This window comes from Maniola jurtina, chromosome 23 (assembly GCF_905333055.1).
Source record: "Maniola jurtina chromosome 23, ilManJurt1.1, whole genome shotgun sequence".
Classification (NCBI taxonomy): domain Eukaryota; kingdom Metazoa; phylum Arthropoda; class Insecta; order Lepidoptera; family Nymphalidae; genus Maniola; species Maniola jurtina.
The window spans coordinates 1890341-1907549 of NC_060051.1; the positions used below are offsets into that span (position 1 = coordinate 1890341).

Here is a 17209-nt window from a genome sequence, read left to right on the forward strand (position 1 = left end):
TCAAAATGACGATTAATTTGGTGTTTTTAACTGCCAGTATTATTTTTTTGATGTACATTCGGTTTTAGTCAGCATGAGGTTGAGCTTTTCTGGGCAAACAAATTTCGCCGACGAGACTTAAAAAAATGCTAATACTGTACGACTACGGAACGACGAAGGAAACCACAAAATAACAAAACCTAGCATAAAAATATCCATATAATCAACCAGTCATCAAATCCTTTAGCGATGTACCTACAACGCACTTACGGGATCGCCAAAAGGAACTGGCGTACTCTCGTATATTAGGAAGGAGTCTATTCGAGTTTTTTTAACGTCCTCTGAAACCTTGCAACAACGTAAAACTAAACTTAGAACCAAATTTCTAAAATGTATGTATGTAAACTATTTTATAAGTCTGCTATTCTACTTTATAAGTCTAATATGCTTGTAAGCAATTAAATATCCAGTTTAAGAAATTAATTCTAGTATCGACTATTCTCACAAATTAGTCGATACTAGGATTATTTTTTTAAACTGGACCCTTTTAAGTAAAGATTTTTATATAAACCTGTGAGGATGGTACTGCCATTCTCGCAATTAAAATACCATAAGTCTACGTTGTCGAATTAGTTTACAAATTGCGAAAACCCAAATTTTGAATTTCGCGGGCAGGCCCGTCGCTTCCACCTTAAGAGTATTAACATTTATGAAAATTATGAAGATGCCCGCGTCGTCATCCACGTGGATTTAGGTTTTTAAGATTCTGTGGAAACTTTGATTTTCTGAGACAAAATAACCTTTGTCTTTCCCCAGGATAAGTGAGGGGATGAAATCTGCCAATCCGCACTTAATACACGTAGAAACTCATTATTTACGAGTCGCAGGAAGCCGCTGGATTCAGGCGGCGCAAGAGCGTGGCGTGTGGACGTCCCTACAAGAGACCTGTGTCCAGGATTGGACAATGGACATCTATCGGTTGATAATGATGATGAAGATGATAAATGTATATGGATTTCTCACCTGAACTGTGGTGCTCTGGTCGCTGAAGGGAGAATTGAAGAAGGTGCATATGGTATGCATCAGTACATCCGTGACGTAATTGACCCACGCTTGCTTGGCGCTGTTGGACGCTTTGATCGGCCTCACTTCTGTTGACGAGCCTGGGATATAAGATTTGAGTCATTTTCTATACCGAGAAATAATTTTTAAAGAATAAAAAAAAGGCTTCGTCGAATTTATGTCCTATCCTTATTCTGTAAGACCGGTTGCAGTTCAGTCGATATGCAGAACAATTCATGTCTTACCTGGCACAGAAATCTGGAGATCAGGCTGCAGTATCGCATTCATGTCCTCTAAAAAGGACCTCTCGAACAGGTCCCACATGTAGTTGCTGGAGTAGATCTCCTTCATTTCCACCTCTGTGTCGATGTAGCAGTGGTTTAGGAACCCTACGTACGCTTCTTTCACCTGAGGGAAATTAGTCAGTTTTTAGACAGTTATTGGCGCCGATTCCGTTGTTTCCTCTTAACTAAATTTAGAGTATCTGCATCTTTGTCTTCTTAATATTACTGAAAAGGGACGGAATATGATTTTTTTTAATTTTAGAGTACGCTACAAATTTAAACAACAGGTTTGCGACCGGCAGCTAAAGAAACGAGGTTTGACAGCTCTAAATTAAAATGTTAAACTTTCAAACTGTATCTATCCTTTTCATATTACATTAGTAAGAAGAGGATGTGAACACCCGGTGCGGGACAGCGCGGTTGACGTGCGGTGCGGGGCGTCCCCCCGCCTCATACCCCGGTTACCATCTCAACCTGTCACGTACTATACGTACCTCTGGTATACAGTCGGGATGAGTTATCATGGCTACAATATCATCGAGTGGCAATAGACTGTGGCATTTTATTTCCGTGTATACATTCTTGCCCAGCGTACAACAAGTCAGCAGTTTCACCAGATCGATGTGATACCTGGAAAAATATTTATACGTAGGAAAAGAAATCGCGAAATTAAAAAAAAACTGAAAATCAAAGGCTTCCCACGGGATCTCGAAAAACCTAAATCCACGCGGACGAAGTCGCGGGTATCAGCTAGTTTATTAAAATAGTGTACTTACGTTAAAGCTTCGGGCATTTCTCCCGTGCGTTTGTAAGTCCGCATCATTTGTATGAAGTAGTTGAATGTCACTTTGTCGTTGTAGAATACTAGTACATCTTCTCCAGAGTTTACCATCTGAGAATTTATAAAATAAAATATTGATAAACATTTATTTTTTCACTTATGTTAAGCAACCAAATTGAAAATCTCTTTTACTCTCTGTCTAGTGCTATAGCACTAAACAAGGCGTGCGCGGCGGCCGCCTGCGGGAGCGGGGGGCCTCGCGGTGCGGCGCCGGCGCGCGGCACAATACATTTCGCGGCGCGACCGCCTCCAAATTACCAGCGCTTATATTGTTGTAAAGTTCATTACTATTTTATTATTAAAACATATATAAAACCATCAAAAGTATTATCACTACAGTCCAATTCAAAGTGCAGTGCAACACATCACTATACACTCTCACTACTTCGAAAATTGCTTCATTATTAAAAATAAAACAAGACAGTAATTGGCTATTTACTGTCCGCACGCCTGCAATTTACAACAGGAATCGATTTCGAATTTTACTCCCGATTCTTAACACTTAAGGGGCCTTTTACAGTACTGACCTCTTGCATTACGAGATCCTGACTTCGGCGTATATGCTGCCCTCCTGCCTTCACGATAGTCCTTAGAAATCGTAAGTAAGCAGGTCTTCTACCGTGAGACTCGATGCAATGCACAAAATGAGCAGCAACTTTCTCGTTTCCTTCGTGAGCGCAGAGTGCTGCGTTTTCTTCGAAGATTGCGCACACTGTTTGGGCCTCACGTATCTGAAAAAAGTGGTTTTTTTTTTAATTGATAGACTAGCGCTGGGTTGCAATCAGACCTGGTGGCAAGTGATGATGCAGCCTAAGATGGAGCGCGCTTGCCTAGAAGATGCCTATTCACTCTTGATTTGAAGGTACCCATATTATAATTGGAGAAGAAAACTGATGCTGGCAGGGCGTGCCAAATCCTAGCGGTTCAAATTAGAAACGAGAAGGCAAATCGCTTCGTACGTATCTGTGGAATTTCGACTACGTACAGGTGCAAACCTTGGCGATGTCTCGTACCGCAGCAGTGTAGATCACACGCAGTAGAAGTTAAACCTTCAGAAAACTAAACTTTGAGAAAATGAGACGAATGCAGAGTGTCAGGAGTAGGATTTTTAGGGTTTATTGTAGGTTTAATTATTTAAATAGACTACATGAAAAACAACAACGGACATTTTGTATGACACAGTTATAATTATTCTCATATTTTTAACAATAAGTAGACAGGAATGAGTTGTATTTTTAAAATAAAATATAAAACCTTACATTTATTTATAATATTATACAAATTAAAGAAATATTTTGCATTTTATTCCACATATTATATTACATAATATATTATACAGATTCCAAGTTTTCGATTTAAACAAATGACACTTATGGTAGGCTTATGGTAACTTAAGTATGTGTATGAAATAATTAGAATTATCGAGTTTTAAATGACAACAGTATTAAAGAAGTTTTCACTTCATTAAGTAGAATGCTCACCCCAGCATTGAGGAATAGGTCCAGGTGTTTATGCAGTATGGCCTGGTTCTGCTGGTTGCCGTGACAAAAGTGCTGTAAGAACTCGTGCGCCAGCGCTAACAACTCGTCCATCGCCGCGTCACTTTCGTCGTGAGGGACCTGGAAGAGAGTATTAGATTTAAAGCTATGACTTGTCATTCCCGAGAAATTGGTATACTACCACTTTTATAACTGGTATCGGCAAAAAAATTGCTTGATATTTTAAACATAAGAAATAAACTTTAATTAGTATTTAGATATGGTTTTAAGTATTACAATAATATAATCTAGACCTACTAGAGCCACATGGTCGCATTAATGACCCAACTCTCTAAATGAGAATAAAAAAATAAACAAAAAAACAGACTCGTTTTAACAAATAAACAAAGAAACAGACTCACACGTACAAAACATGGCAAGCAACACCCAAGGCCGAGATTTTCGCACCATTCAAAAATAAGATTTCTGCGCAGGTACATCGGCGTAATTTATATAAGTGACTAGCTGATGCCCGCAACTTCGTCCGCGTGGATTTAGGTTTTTCAAAATCCCGTGGGAACTCTTTGAGCAAATAAGTCCGGTAGTTTATGCGTGAAAGAGTAACAAACATACACACACACACTTTCGCTTTTTGTAATATTTGTGTGAAGGTACTGTGTCTGATTTTTTTTACCTGTAATAGGTCTAGAACAATATTGTGTACGCCGATATTGCGTAAGAGCCTTTGTTCGTGTCTTCTCGGCCGGCCCGGGGTCACCTCACCAGTTATCCCCTCCACATTGCTATTGCCTTGCGTGCAGTATTTTATCATGCGACCGAGAATCTGCAATTAAACATTATTAGTCAAGATATATAGGTACTGTTTGTTAGTAGTCTTATGTAGGAGTTGGGTTGGTAAAAGTCACGAGTATCCATTTTACTAACGATTTTCATTTTTAACTGACTTCCAAAAAGGAAGAGGTTCTCAATTCGTCGGAATCTTTGTTTTTTGAAACCAAGCTTCTTTAGGGACGTTTGGGCTCGACCGAAAATAACAGACAACACGGACAGACAAGAGTTACTTCTTCTGACTTCTTAGTTTACTTGACTTCTTCATATTGATTGACTGACTGACTTTACATTACATGGCAAGTGTAGTGATACTGAAATGAGTCGTGATTTCTATGCTAACCTGCATTTGTACAAATAAATGATTGATTGATTGATTGACTATACCGGATCGGACCGAACCGAATGTGATTGGCACGGTTCAATCGTGTCAAAATCAACCGAAATGCGTGGAAGCTTAGCTTCGGTCCGGCGTTATTCGACCTCTTACTATCGATATCGAGAATCGAGCCTTGGAGAGTGGACTTAAGAGTACTGGTAAAATTATAATTTGGACCCTAAAAAGTTTGGCTTATGAAACCCGTAACCTTAAGTAACATAGCACGCGACAGGTTGAAATGGCAATCGGGGAGGGAACGCCGCGCACACCCGCACAGCCCCCGCGCTAACCCGATTCAGGCGAGCGCGGGTGACGTGCGGGTGTGCGGGGCGTCCCCCGACCTCATACCCGATTGCCATCTCAACTGTCGCGGTCTATACAATGTGTTTGAGTTAAATAATCTAAGAGTAGTCACTAGTTAGTCCTTGGATGTGCCGGGATTAGATGTGTCTCATACAAAAAAAAATCACAATTTTTTTAAAATAAAAATTATTGTAACAACTCGAATATGTATGAGAGAAAATGTGTACTATTCATAAGTTATTATTTATTTAATTAGACTTAATGAAAAGTGAACATTTACACCTAATTTTGTAGACCAAAGCACTGGGTAAAACTTGAGACTGGTGTTTGCAATTTGCAGCCCAAATAGACCGTAGTCTGAGCTAGGGTTTAACTTACCTCTTTGATCTTCTTGTACTCGTTCATGTGATCAGATTTAGTTGTCCGGGATGTGTCCAGCACATTATCCAGCGACGCGTTTCGCTCTAGGACTGCGCCTCCGGGCCCCACTGTGCCTTTTATATCTGTTCAAACAAACATATCCAACTACATATTTTCTTGTGAGGGGCTTAAAACTTTGAATGGAAAGAGGGCGAATTTTTTGGGCTTGTGTATTTTTAGGGTTTCGTACCTCAAACAGAAAAACGTAACCCTTATAGGATCACTTTGTTGTCTGTCTGTCCGTCTGTCATGAAAACCTCCGAAAGAAAGATGATGAAAGAATCATGAAATTTGGCAGGTAGGTAGGTTTTATAGCACAAGTAAAGGAAAAAATCCGAAAACCATGAATTTGTGGTTACATCACAGAAAAAAATTAAAATGTGTTTCAATTGTCAAAGTAAGATAACTATACCAAGTGGGGTATCATATGAAAGGGGTTTACATGTACATTCTAAAACAGATTTTTATTTATATTTATGCACCATAGTTTTTAATTTATCGCCGGAAAAAATACCCGAGTATGGAACCCTCGGTGCGCGAGTCTGACTCGCACTTGGCTGGTTTTTTTATTACACACTATTATTACTTTCATTTGTGAAAATGTGGTTTACATAAATAGTGATGATATATGATTATTCACAATACAAACCGCTGTCATCTAATGTGCCGTTCCGTCCTTTGTTGAACACCCATAGCTCAGACTTCTCCACGCTTTGCCGTAGGATGTCGAGGTCCGCTTTAATTTGCTTGTACGACTCCACGTCTGCATCCGATACAAGAAGTTGAACCTAAAATGTATGTAAAATGTATATTTCCAAATTCATACTAGTCAAAAGTTCACAAGATGAAGTTCAAAACTAAAACCCGACTACCATCGTCTTAATAAACGCTGAAATATTATAGTGAAATTGTTTTTCTGTCTTGAAGTAAGAACCCTGTTTAAAAACTTAAGCTAATCAAACTGTACCTGTTTAAAAGCCGCCAGAACTTCCTGCCGTTGGCTGAAGTGCCTGAACAGCAGCGCTAGGGCTCCAGACACCAAAGCCGCTGATGCTCCTTGCGAACATAACTGTAGCAATACTCGTAACACCATACGACCGCCGCACCCGTCCAAATCCAAACCGTCTCTGGGGAAAACGGTGGATCTTATTATTATGAAGGCATAAGGTACATTTTTGGACACTCACTGCAAACTGGGGTTAGTGATTAAAAAACTTGAATCACTCAATGAAATAATGAGATATGGTGCATTTATGTAAGTGGGGTGATTCGCTAACTCAGTAATCAACACTGAATGATAGCCACCGGGCTCATTTGACATTTATTTTCAATCCATTAAGAGGTTTTCTACTAAACATTATTTTACTTATATCAGTGAAGCAGCAATGTAGAATTAACCAATGTCAAATGAGTTTGATGGCTATTTTTAGTAACTGATCGAATTAACTGTGCTCCTGAAGTCGATGACGTCATAGTGCGAGCGAGAGAGATGGATACGAGAGACGTAACGACAGAGCGGGAGGAACACATTTCATTCGAGGGCACAGTTGATTCGATCATGTTATAGAATTTTATCCTAGGATGTGGCTGGCCTGTGCCCCGACGGGTTCAAGACTATTGACGATTACCTGGTGGCGGCATGGCGTAGCATGAATCGTATCTTATTCATATCAGAATTGAGTAAACCAATTGTAAAGGTACGATAGGAAAGGTATGATGATTAATATACTAGCCCTGGCGATACAAATCTTTGGGTGACCAATGAACGTTGATCTATGCTGTGTTGTGCTATGCTCAATCGCTCCTGTAACGTTGAGGCTACAGTAAAGTTAATGTCAATGCCTAACAACGCCATAATTATAGCGCATTATAAACCAAAAAGTTAGTCTAACTGAGAACGTTGATTGGTCACCCTTATTACTTTAATCGCCAGCCAACATAGGTACTAATACATGCTTCAAATAAATAGGTTATGATGCATGCATGGATGGTTAGGCCGAAACACACATTCCAAACATTGAAAAAAACCATTACACAGACATGTATAGTGGGGAATTTTCTAAAAGATACTAGTCTTCTATTATTATTTTCCCCATATTTTTCCCCGAACACTTATTTTCCCCATATTTTTATACGCTGCAGAGACGTGGACTTTGCGACTGACCGAAAAGAAGAAGATTGATGCTCTGGAGATGTGGTGCTGGAGGCGGATGCTAGGAGTCTCATGGACCGAATTTCGCACCAACGTCTCTATACTCCAAGAACTCGGAATTAAACAACGGCTTTCAGCGTTAGTACAGAGTCGCATATTGAAATTCTTTGGATACGTCTCCCGGCGTGAGAGTAACTCCATAGAGCGTCTTGTCGTGCAGGGCAAGGTGGAGGGCACCAGAGGGCGAGGAAGGTCGCCCATGCGATGGACCGACCAAATTAAAGCTGCTGTGGGCGGTCCCTTGCACGAGTGTACCAGGCTGTCAGCCAGCAGGGAGAAGTGGCGAATGCTCGTGAGGCGTGTAACATCTGCCCTCAAAGACGTTGCTTCATGATGACCACGACCGCTCTGTCAAGAGTGACACGACAAAGAAGAAGAAGAAGAAGAAGAACTAGTCTTCTAAGGAATAAAATACAGCAAACGCCTTTCGCGCGCCTATTTCAATTTTATAGGTCTAACCTTGGTTGGAGTGGAAAGGGGAATATTAGTCATGATTAGCATGGCTAATATTCTTTAAAAAAACCATAATGTTTTGTGTTCCCAACAACAGCGCGCGTCCGTGTCGTTTGCTATATCCAGTCTCTTATTGACATAGCTTACAATAAGTCTTGAAACAAGTTTTTCTATACACACAAACAAACACGCACACACGCACACACACACATTATGCTGTGCTGAAATGTTAAAATAAAAGTTAACTTTGGACAAGATGTACCTAGTGTGTTGTTACATAATAATAACTTTTATGATTTGAAAAGAGCAGCTGCTGAGTTTCTTGCCGGCTCTTCTCAATAGAATCTGCATTCCTAACCGGCCGCAGAGTCACAAACGTAGCAAAAGAGATACAAGCAATAAATAAATTGATTTATTATTTTTGGTTTTGATTTTTACGTTAAAATCACCACAAACGAATAAATAAACGAACAAGTGTAAATTAAAAATTTATAACACCCCCGACAAGTGAAGGTTATAGTAACTAGAAAAGAGCTGATAACTTTCAAACGGCTGAACCGATTTTCTTGGAGTATAGCTAAGAACACTCTCGATCAAGCCACCTTTCAAACAAAAAAACTAAATTAAAATCGGTTCATTAGTTTAGGAGCTGCAATGCCACAGACAGATACACAGATACACACGTCAAACTTATAACACCCCTCTTTTTGGGTCGGGGGTTAAAAATTATTCGAATTTAAACCTATCTATTATTTTTCTAGTCTGTTTTTTTAAATAAAACTCACGGATCTAGGTTAGACAAGGGTTATCAAAGCAAAAACAACTCAATTTGAACACAGTTAGAGGCGGATTTTAAACAGCGTGCACCATGCAATATATTGTTCTTACTAACAAATCTACATTTTTTGGAAGACAGTGGTCAGGCACAGTCTGTATCGCTCTGAAATAATTCCATTTAATGTATTAATAAATAACTATCAACACAGTTTAACTTTTATAACATCAATGAAAAAGGATGTTTAATCGTTTTATTTAATTCTGATCGCACATTGCGCATGCTCCTCACGCACCGCAAAAAACTACTCCTTCTTATTTCAAACTTTTTGACCTACTCGCGGTGCAATTAACACCTGTATTGGTACTACTCGTAAATACATATTCCAATTATTTTTGTAAGCGAAACTTCTTAACACATGTTTGGGGTAAGGACTTGACTCACAAAAAGTAAAACCTCATTGACTGGGTAGCGCATTTTTATGCCCTATGGTGATAACAGTGATAAAATGTAACAGGCAGGGTATTTTATCAACTGTCTCACGACACTTTTTTGAACACAAGATTTTTTTACACGAGTTTTTGAAGGAAAACTAGTTTGGGCACGACTTGAGGGCTGCTTAAGCACTAACTAACATCTTTTCTTGAACGATGATAGCATTAATACCTACGTCACTTGCCAAAAATGACCGCCAAACACATAAGCAGTTTCGGGGCAACCATATTTTATCGTATTGGTAGTTCCGTAGATGAAAAGATCTATTGTGCATTATTGGAAGTACGTATCTACTACATAATTATCATTTGATACTATGCGGCTGCTGCTGACGTTATGGTGCTAATGATGAATATAACTACTAAAATTTTTTGCGGTGCGTGCGGATCGTCACGTAATGTGCGATCTGCTTAACTGTGTTGATCCATAACGTAATAATTAGAAGAAATCGTAGATATCAAGAAACTAGTAAAAATGCTGAAAAATGCTAAAGAGTCCTCTATTAACTATTAATAAAGATAAATGAAGAATGCTTAAGAGTTTCCCAAAGTGCATAATGAGTAAACCACCATTTTAATGTTATGCATATTATGTTAGTTACAATGCTTAATTTACTCTTATCTAGATGATATTAAAAAGGCTAAAAAAGAAATTACATTCCTAGAGTAAGATGGACTTTGTTTTAACTTTCCACTATTTGGAACGTTGGCGACGAAGATGTTCCTGCAGCTCGATTACGGTAGAATAATAGCTACAATATCACGATCGCAATCACCTTTGATTGGTTGACGCTCGCTCACTATTGGCTACAATGCATTGTAGCAACAGGAATACCATAAATTCAGCCAATCACAATAATTGCGATTGTAATAATGATTGATGCAGGTTTTACGGAATCGATACATAGTTGGAATCCCACGGACCCGTACGAGGCTGTTTGCTTCCTCGTTTCTAATACGCACTGCTAGAATATGGAATGCCCTTCCGGCTTCCGTTTTTCCCGCTAGCTATAATATTGGTACCTTCAAAAGAAGAGTGAATAGGCACCTTCTGGGCAGGCGCGCTCCACCTTAGACTGCACCATCTCCTGCTTGGTGTGATTGCAGTCAAGTGCAAGCCCATTTAGTTATTTAAAAAAAAAGACCTGCCGTTGTATTTTGTACTAGCGACCCGCCCCGGCTTCGCACTGGTGGACACTACCACGAAAAATCCTATCTATTTTCCGGGATAAAATATAGCCTATTCGGATTCGGAAGAATCCCTCTAAGTAATGGTAAAAGAAATTTTGAAATCGGTCCAGTAGTTTTTGAGCCTATTCAATACAAACATACAAAAATACAAAGGTTTCCTCTTTATAATATTAGTATAGATGTGACATCATAGCAGCATTGTTAAACTCACCGACAACTGAAGATGCCTTCAGCTTGTAGTCCTATAGCCTCCACGTCCGCGCGACCGATGTTGTCGGTCTTCTCACCAGATTGTTCGAACTCTTTCTTGAATATGGACAGCAGACAACTGATGCGGTAGTCTAACCGGACGTCCAGGATGAACTGAACATAACAAACAAGACGTATTTTAAAGGGTGTCCCGGTTTCCGTTGAGGATTTCAAGCTAATTCTTTATTTTTTTTATTCACTTTAGGCAAGCGCTTGACCACAATCACACCTGATGGAAAGTGATGATGTGGTCAAAGATGGGACGCGTTTACCTAGAAGGTGCCTATGCATATGAAACGTTTAGCTATTATTTACTCTGTAGTTCTACATAAAATTCTTTTCAAATTAAACTTCCTCGTATGGGAGGAGCTTTGTTAGGTTTATACACTAAGTGCGTGAAATTGGGCCAAACCTCATCAGGTGAAATAACGGAACAAATGGCTGATATTGGTTCAAAATAAACTCGTATCGAAATTTTTCAATCAGACACTTTAGTAACAAATTGCTGCTTTTTTCTTTTATAATTCTAATGTTCTTTAGAATAGAATATAAATATTTTTTATTCAATTAAACTTTTACAAGTACTTCTGAATCCTCAAATGCATCTACCACTGGTCCCACTTTTAGGGTATAACTTACCTGTAAAATTTCTATAATCTTGAGCTTTGTCTCCATGACTAGAGGGTGTTTTCTCGCCAAAGCCAGCGCAGATGGGGATCGTTGCGCACCGCTTCCGCTTGACACCTGCTGCCCCTTTGCAATACATATACAAAGAACTTGAACACTACACTAAATCAAATCAAATCAAAAACTACACTAAATCGATTCAAATTAATTTATTCAAAGTCAACAATAATATTAGATCTTTAGATTATCTTTCCTACCGAGAAGAACCAGCATGAAACTCGGCGGTTGAATTTATGGTTACATCAGAAAAAAAAATTGAAATGTGTTCAGGAAAAAAATAATTTACTAAATCACATAGGAGCTGTTGTCATTAACTTACTGTGTTGCACATAAAAAATATTAAAATACTAGCTGATGCCCGCGACCTCGTCCGCGTGGATTTAGGTTTTTTTTAGAATCCCGTGGGAACTCTTTGATTTCCCGGGATCAAAAGTAGCCTATGTGCTAATCTAGGATATTATCTATCTCCATTTCAAATTTCAGCCAAATCCGTTCAGTAGTTTTTGCGTGAAAACGTAACAAACATACACACACACAATACACATAGATACGCACAAACTTTCGCCTTTATAATATTAGTGTGATAGTGTGATGTGAAGTGTGATAGTGTGAAGGGTGATCTTGTACGATGTTACGGAACCCTTCGCATGCGAGTCCGACTCGCACTTGGCCGGTTTGTTAAATTCTTACATTGCGTGGCACAGATCCAAGAGTGATGGACGTCACCACTGCACCCATGTCTCCGATGCTGCGCAAGACACCACCCTCCGCTACATTCAAACGAAATTGAAATAAATTTGCTGTCATCAAAAATATTATTTATTTCTAGAAGCTTACTTACGTTGTGCTATATCAACGTCCGCCGCTGCATGCAATTTTAAATTAACATTTTAATGGTTATAAGTTATTGCAGACATCTATATTAGGTTCTAAGCTTTTGGTTAAAATGATACAGATTTATATCTGTATTTTTCGCGACATGGCAATCGGGGCATGGGGCGAGTTTATTTAAATTCATATACAAGTTAGCCCTTAACTGTACGGCCTTAACGGGCTAATTAGGAAGGGGTATGGCAGTTTTTATTAAACTCATACCCCTTTGGTTTCTAAACGGCGTCGTACCAGACCGCTAAATCGCTTGGAGGCACGGTTTTGCCAGTAGGGTAGTTACTAGCAACAGCCGAAGCCTCTCAGACCAGACGAGAAATTATGAAATCCCAAATTCCCTCCCACTAATAAGACCACAGCGTTTACTACTTCGCCATGGAGGTCTTCGAAAAATGGTGAGTCGCGCAGGGGGGGGGGGGGGGGACGACGACACCCGGCACACCCGCGAAGTACATATTTACCAGTAAATCTAAAAAGTTCATAAAAAGCTAACTCACACTCAACTTCACCGGAAAGGCTGCTGGTTTCGTTCAACAAATCCATGGCCGTCACGCAGTCCAAGATGCTGAGCAGTGTTTTTGTTAGCCTCAGGAGATCGCTAAAGCTGATGAAAAAAAATTTTTTTAAAACAAAAACCATAAACTTTACTGGCACACTTGTTGCTGTCAGTTTAACTAAAGAAAAAAGACTGAGTACTAGAATAAACAAAATTTAAGACATGGTGTATCATCACCCCTGAATTCGATCAACTCCCTAGCAGTTTATTTTATTGGATAGAATCAGGCGTTACTTTGCGGAAGTTCATGTTTAGCAAGAAACAGTTAAAAATTATTTTGCTATAATCCGCCAACAGACCCTAGCAGTTTGACAACTTCGAAGGGCAACTTGTTCTGGTCATGATCGCTTAAGTACCACGTTTCGGTCACCACGTAGCATAAGTCAACCACGAAGAATATGGCTGACGCGAATTACTCAAAAGTAAATTATATCAACTAACCTATAAAACCCGAAGTAGATCAACTCCCTAGCCAGTTTGACAACTTCAAATGTCAACTTGTTCTGGTCGTGGTCGCTTATATACCACGTTCCGGTCACCACGTTGCACAGGTAATCTTCCACAAAGCGTATGGTTGACGCGAATTGCTTCTTGACTATCTCTCTCGTAGCGTCGGGGACTCCTTTGACGCATTGATAACTGGAAAATAATAAGTCTTTAGAATATATTGGATAGAATCAGGCGTTACTATGCGGAAGTTCATGTTTAGCAAGAAACAGTTAAAAAATATTTTGCTATAATCCGCCAACAGAAAAAATCTGTATGGTCAAACATGCAGTTACAAGCTAAGCACCGCTTATCTCCCCAACCAAGCAATAAAGCCAAGTTCCCAAGCAAGCACTGCCACCACCACTCACATGCACCACCACACAAGACTTTTCTACGCACGCACGTTTCGCCCCGACACCGGAGCATCCTCAGGAGATTTCTACTTTACAATGCTGTATTGTCTAGACAGTGCTTGCTTGGCTTTATTGCTTGGTTGGGGAGGTAAGCGGTGCTTAGCTTGTAACTGCATGTTTGACCATGCAGATTTTTTCTGTTGGCGGATTATAGCAAAATATTTTTTAACTGTTTCTCTTTAGAATATTTCAAGCTGTTTGGCACGACATGCAGTACCTGGCAGGAAAGTTTGCACATCGAAAGAAAAGGATAATGTTTTCGTAAAGCGTTGTCTCTATCGTTGAAACGTCACATAGGTAGAGGTACGTATGAGAGACAAAGACGTTGCTTTACGAAGTTGAAATTTTTTTCTAAAGTTCGATGTGCAATATTTCCTGCCAGGATGACGCAACTTAGAGTTATGTCGTACGAAGGGTTCTACAGCTATCACACACCGTGACGACGTAACTGACAATGAACAAACTAGATGTCGCCACAGGTTTTTCAATCTTCCGCCACAGACCCTCAATAGCGCTAAGGAAGTTTTCTCTAGCGAGCCAATATACTATATACAAATTCCTAGATACAACGATGGACCAGCTGCGTCTTAGAGCATAATAACAGTTCGGAGGAATATAGTAGTATAGCAATGGTAGTATGAGGCGGCAGACGTGCAATATTGCGATAGTGGACAACAACAAAGTATACCGACTCGTGCACGTGTATGGTGCCGGCGACCTCGGCCCAGAGCCGCGCGTACTTGACCGGCGTGACCGGCTCCTGCGGGTCGCGGTCCGCGTGCAGGTGCAGCATGAGGCGGCAGAATGACGCACGGAGCTCGTGTGATAGAGATGCGTTTGACATGCATCTGTAAATGGACCAAAACATCATTATTTGAGTTCGTTCGTATTTTCATGGTTCGTGGATTTGAAAATAATCCTGATGAACCTCGAAAATGGGCTTTATGAAAATACACGTAAAAATAAGATTTTTGGTTTGAAACTTGATGCTATTTTCGCAATCATTACCCCAAAGAACATTTAAAATAACTGACAGGCATACATCCATACTAATATTATAAATGCGAAAGTGTGTCTGTGTGTCTGTCTGTCTGTCTGCTACGTTTTCACGGCCCAACCGCTGAACCGATTTTAATGAAATTTGGTACAGACATGGGATACATCCCGGGGAAGGACATAGGCTATTTTTTATCCCGGAACATCAAAGAGTTCCTATGGGATTTTATAAAACCGGAAATCCACGCGGGCGTAGCCGCGGGCATCCTCTAGTTTTACATAAATAACTCATTCACACACATTTTATTTGTCAGACAGAGAGGGCAGCAACTCAACAGACTACTTGCCTCCTCTACTATACTCACTTGAGTATGAGATCGATGTGCAGCTGTTGCGAGAGACTGTTGAGCGCGAGATACTGTCGGTTGAGACACATATTGGAGAACAGGTCCAACTGGTGGCGGTAGTAGTCCAAGATGGCCGCCGCCTCGCTGCGCGGGTCCGCCGCCGACTCCCGGGCTAGCTCGGACAGCAGCCTTGAACACTGAGAACACATAATTTTTCATCATTAACCTAATGACATTAGGTCATTGCATACGTAACGTGTTTTTTCTCGTCCCGGACGGGACGGGACGGTTTCTTGAATTACTATTGGATAACTTGAAAACGGACGGGACGGGACGCTGCAGTTGTCCAATAGTTCAATAAATCCTCCCGGCCCGCCCGATACGAGAAAAATAACGTTACATATGACTTTTACGTGATTGGATGATCACCTAGTTTACTTGTACAGAAGCGACCGTAACCAAAGGAAGATTTCCCACCGAGCGGTTGCTTGGCTCGGTAGCTTGTCCGCTGGGCGGACGGTTGTATCTTGAAACTTTTATAATATTTAATATAGTGCAGATTTCAGAAAACTCTGTTAGTGCGATTCAGTTTTGCATGTTCTACTTTGACTTCCAATAAATGTACCCGTGCTGTTATCTAGTGAGAGCGTCGTGAGTAGTCAGGCTTGCGCTTGTATCCCGTGAATGCTGATTGATTTCTTCGTATGAGTGAGAAGCGCCATCTGCTTGCGAATGTGGCAACCGCCACATGCTGATAGTTCGGTTACCTATTTACGAGATGATAACGATAGATGTGTTCCCTAAACCTTAACCGTCCTAAAGCTGTCGGGCGAAATTAAAATTTTTAATTTACCTTCTTGTTGTTCCACAGAAGCATGACGTCATCTTCGACCGAGACCCTGCCGTCCGCGTCGTCAGACTCCGAAAGGCTCTGATATTTTGTCGTCACCAATCTGCGAGGACAACCTTTATGCAATTCTAATTACATAATTCTACTATCCTGCTCTTATTTATGTGCAATACAATACTAGTAGTAATATTCATGTATTTTTTTCAAATCTTGCTAGAGAATTATTGTACCACAGATTGTTAGGGTACTATACAGCCTAAAATGAAGCGCACTTGCCTAGAAGATACCAATTCACTCTTGACTTGGAGGTACCCATATTAAAATTGAAGGGTAAAACTGATGCTGGAAGGGCGTTCCATATCCTAGCTGTCCGGATTAGAAACGAGGAGGCAAATCGCTTCGTACGCTTGGCAATGCTTTGTGGTAGAAAGGTAAATATAGAAAGGTGAACCAGGTCAAAAAGTTCTCAAAAAAGAGTCAAAAAACTCTCAAGTTATTTAGCTTTGTGATACCAAAAAAACAAGAGTCAAAAAAATCTCAAAAAACTCTTCATGGTACCTGGTCTCAATGAGTATGTCAGCGTTGTTTGCGCAAAGAACGCTTTTGCAGATGAGCTCTTGTGTGACGGCGATGGCCTTCTTGTTGGATATGCACAAGTCGCTCAGGTAATCCAAGAATCGAGACTGCCAAGTTTTCATGTTCTTGCGCACCAAACCTTGTGCCAAAAAAAATCAATCAAGTGTCAATCGATTCGTTATTATATAATCCGGGTGACATAAGATACATTTTATATGAAAAAAATTGACCTGACGAATGTTACATTACAAAAGTGGGTGGTCTCCAAAAATATTTTTTGCTATTGTATAGAATTGGATATCAAATAAATGAGGAAAAAATTCTGAGTTCACAAATATAAATATAGTAGTATAACGTTAAAATAACCGAGCGACGGAAAAACTATTTCACTATATCTACGTTTAAGTGCGGAAACCAGCCCAGAAAAAAATTTATCGC

The 17209-nt window shown here is 40.0% G+C and overlaps 1 protein-coding gene across 1 annotated transcript in view; it reads right to left on the reverse strand.

Moving 5' to 3' along the window:
- LOC123877448 (inositol 1,4,5-trisphosphate receptor) overlaps positions 1–17209 on the reverse strand; it is a 67346-nt gene that overhangs the window by 23083 nt on the left and 27054 nt on the right. Inside the window, exons 16-36 of the mRNA XM_045924249.1 lie at positions 16754–16910; positions 16199–16298; positions 15364–15542; positions 14695–14850; positions 13542–13739; positions 13042–13148; positions 12498–12521; positions 12347–12426; positions 11609–11722; positions 10932–11083; positions 9153–9200; positions 6563–6722; positions 6245–6383; positions 5554–5678; positions 4339–4488; positions 3648–3785; positions 2694–2897; positions 2102–2217; positions 1820–1955; positions 1287–1449; positions 1003–1142 (exon numbers count right to left, since the gene is read on the reverse strand). Of these exons, the coding sequence (XP_045780205.1) occupies positions 1003–1142; positions 1287–1449; positions 1820–1955; positions 2102–2217; positions 2694–2897; positions 3648–3785; positions 4339–4488; positions 5554–5678; positions 6245–6383; positions 6563–6722; positions 9153–9200; positions 10932–11083; positions 11609–11722; positions 12347–12426; positions 12498–12521; positions 13042–13148; positions 13542–13739; positions 14695–14850; positions 15364–15542; positions 16199–16298; positions 16754–16910 (2786 nt within the window). The remainder of the gene's footprint in view (positions 1–1002; positions 1143–1286; positions 1450–1819; positions 1956–2101; positions 2218–2693; positions 2898–3647; positions 3786–4338; positions 4489–5553; positions 5679–6244; positions 6384–6562; positions 6723–9152; positions 9201–10931; positions 11084–11608; positions 11723–12346; positions 12427–12497; positions 12522–13041; positions 13149–13541; positions 13740–14694; positions 14851–15363; positions 15543–16198; positions 16299–16753; positions 16911–17209) is intronic.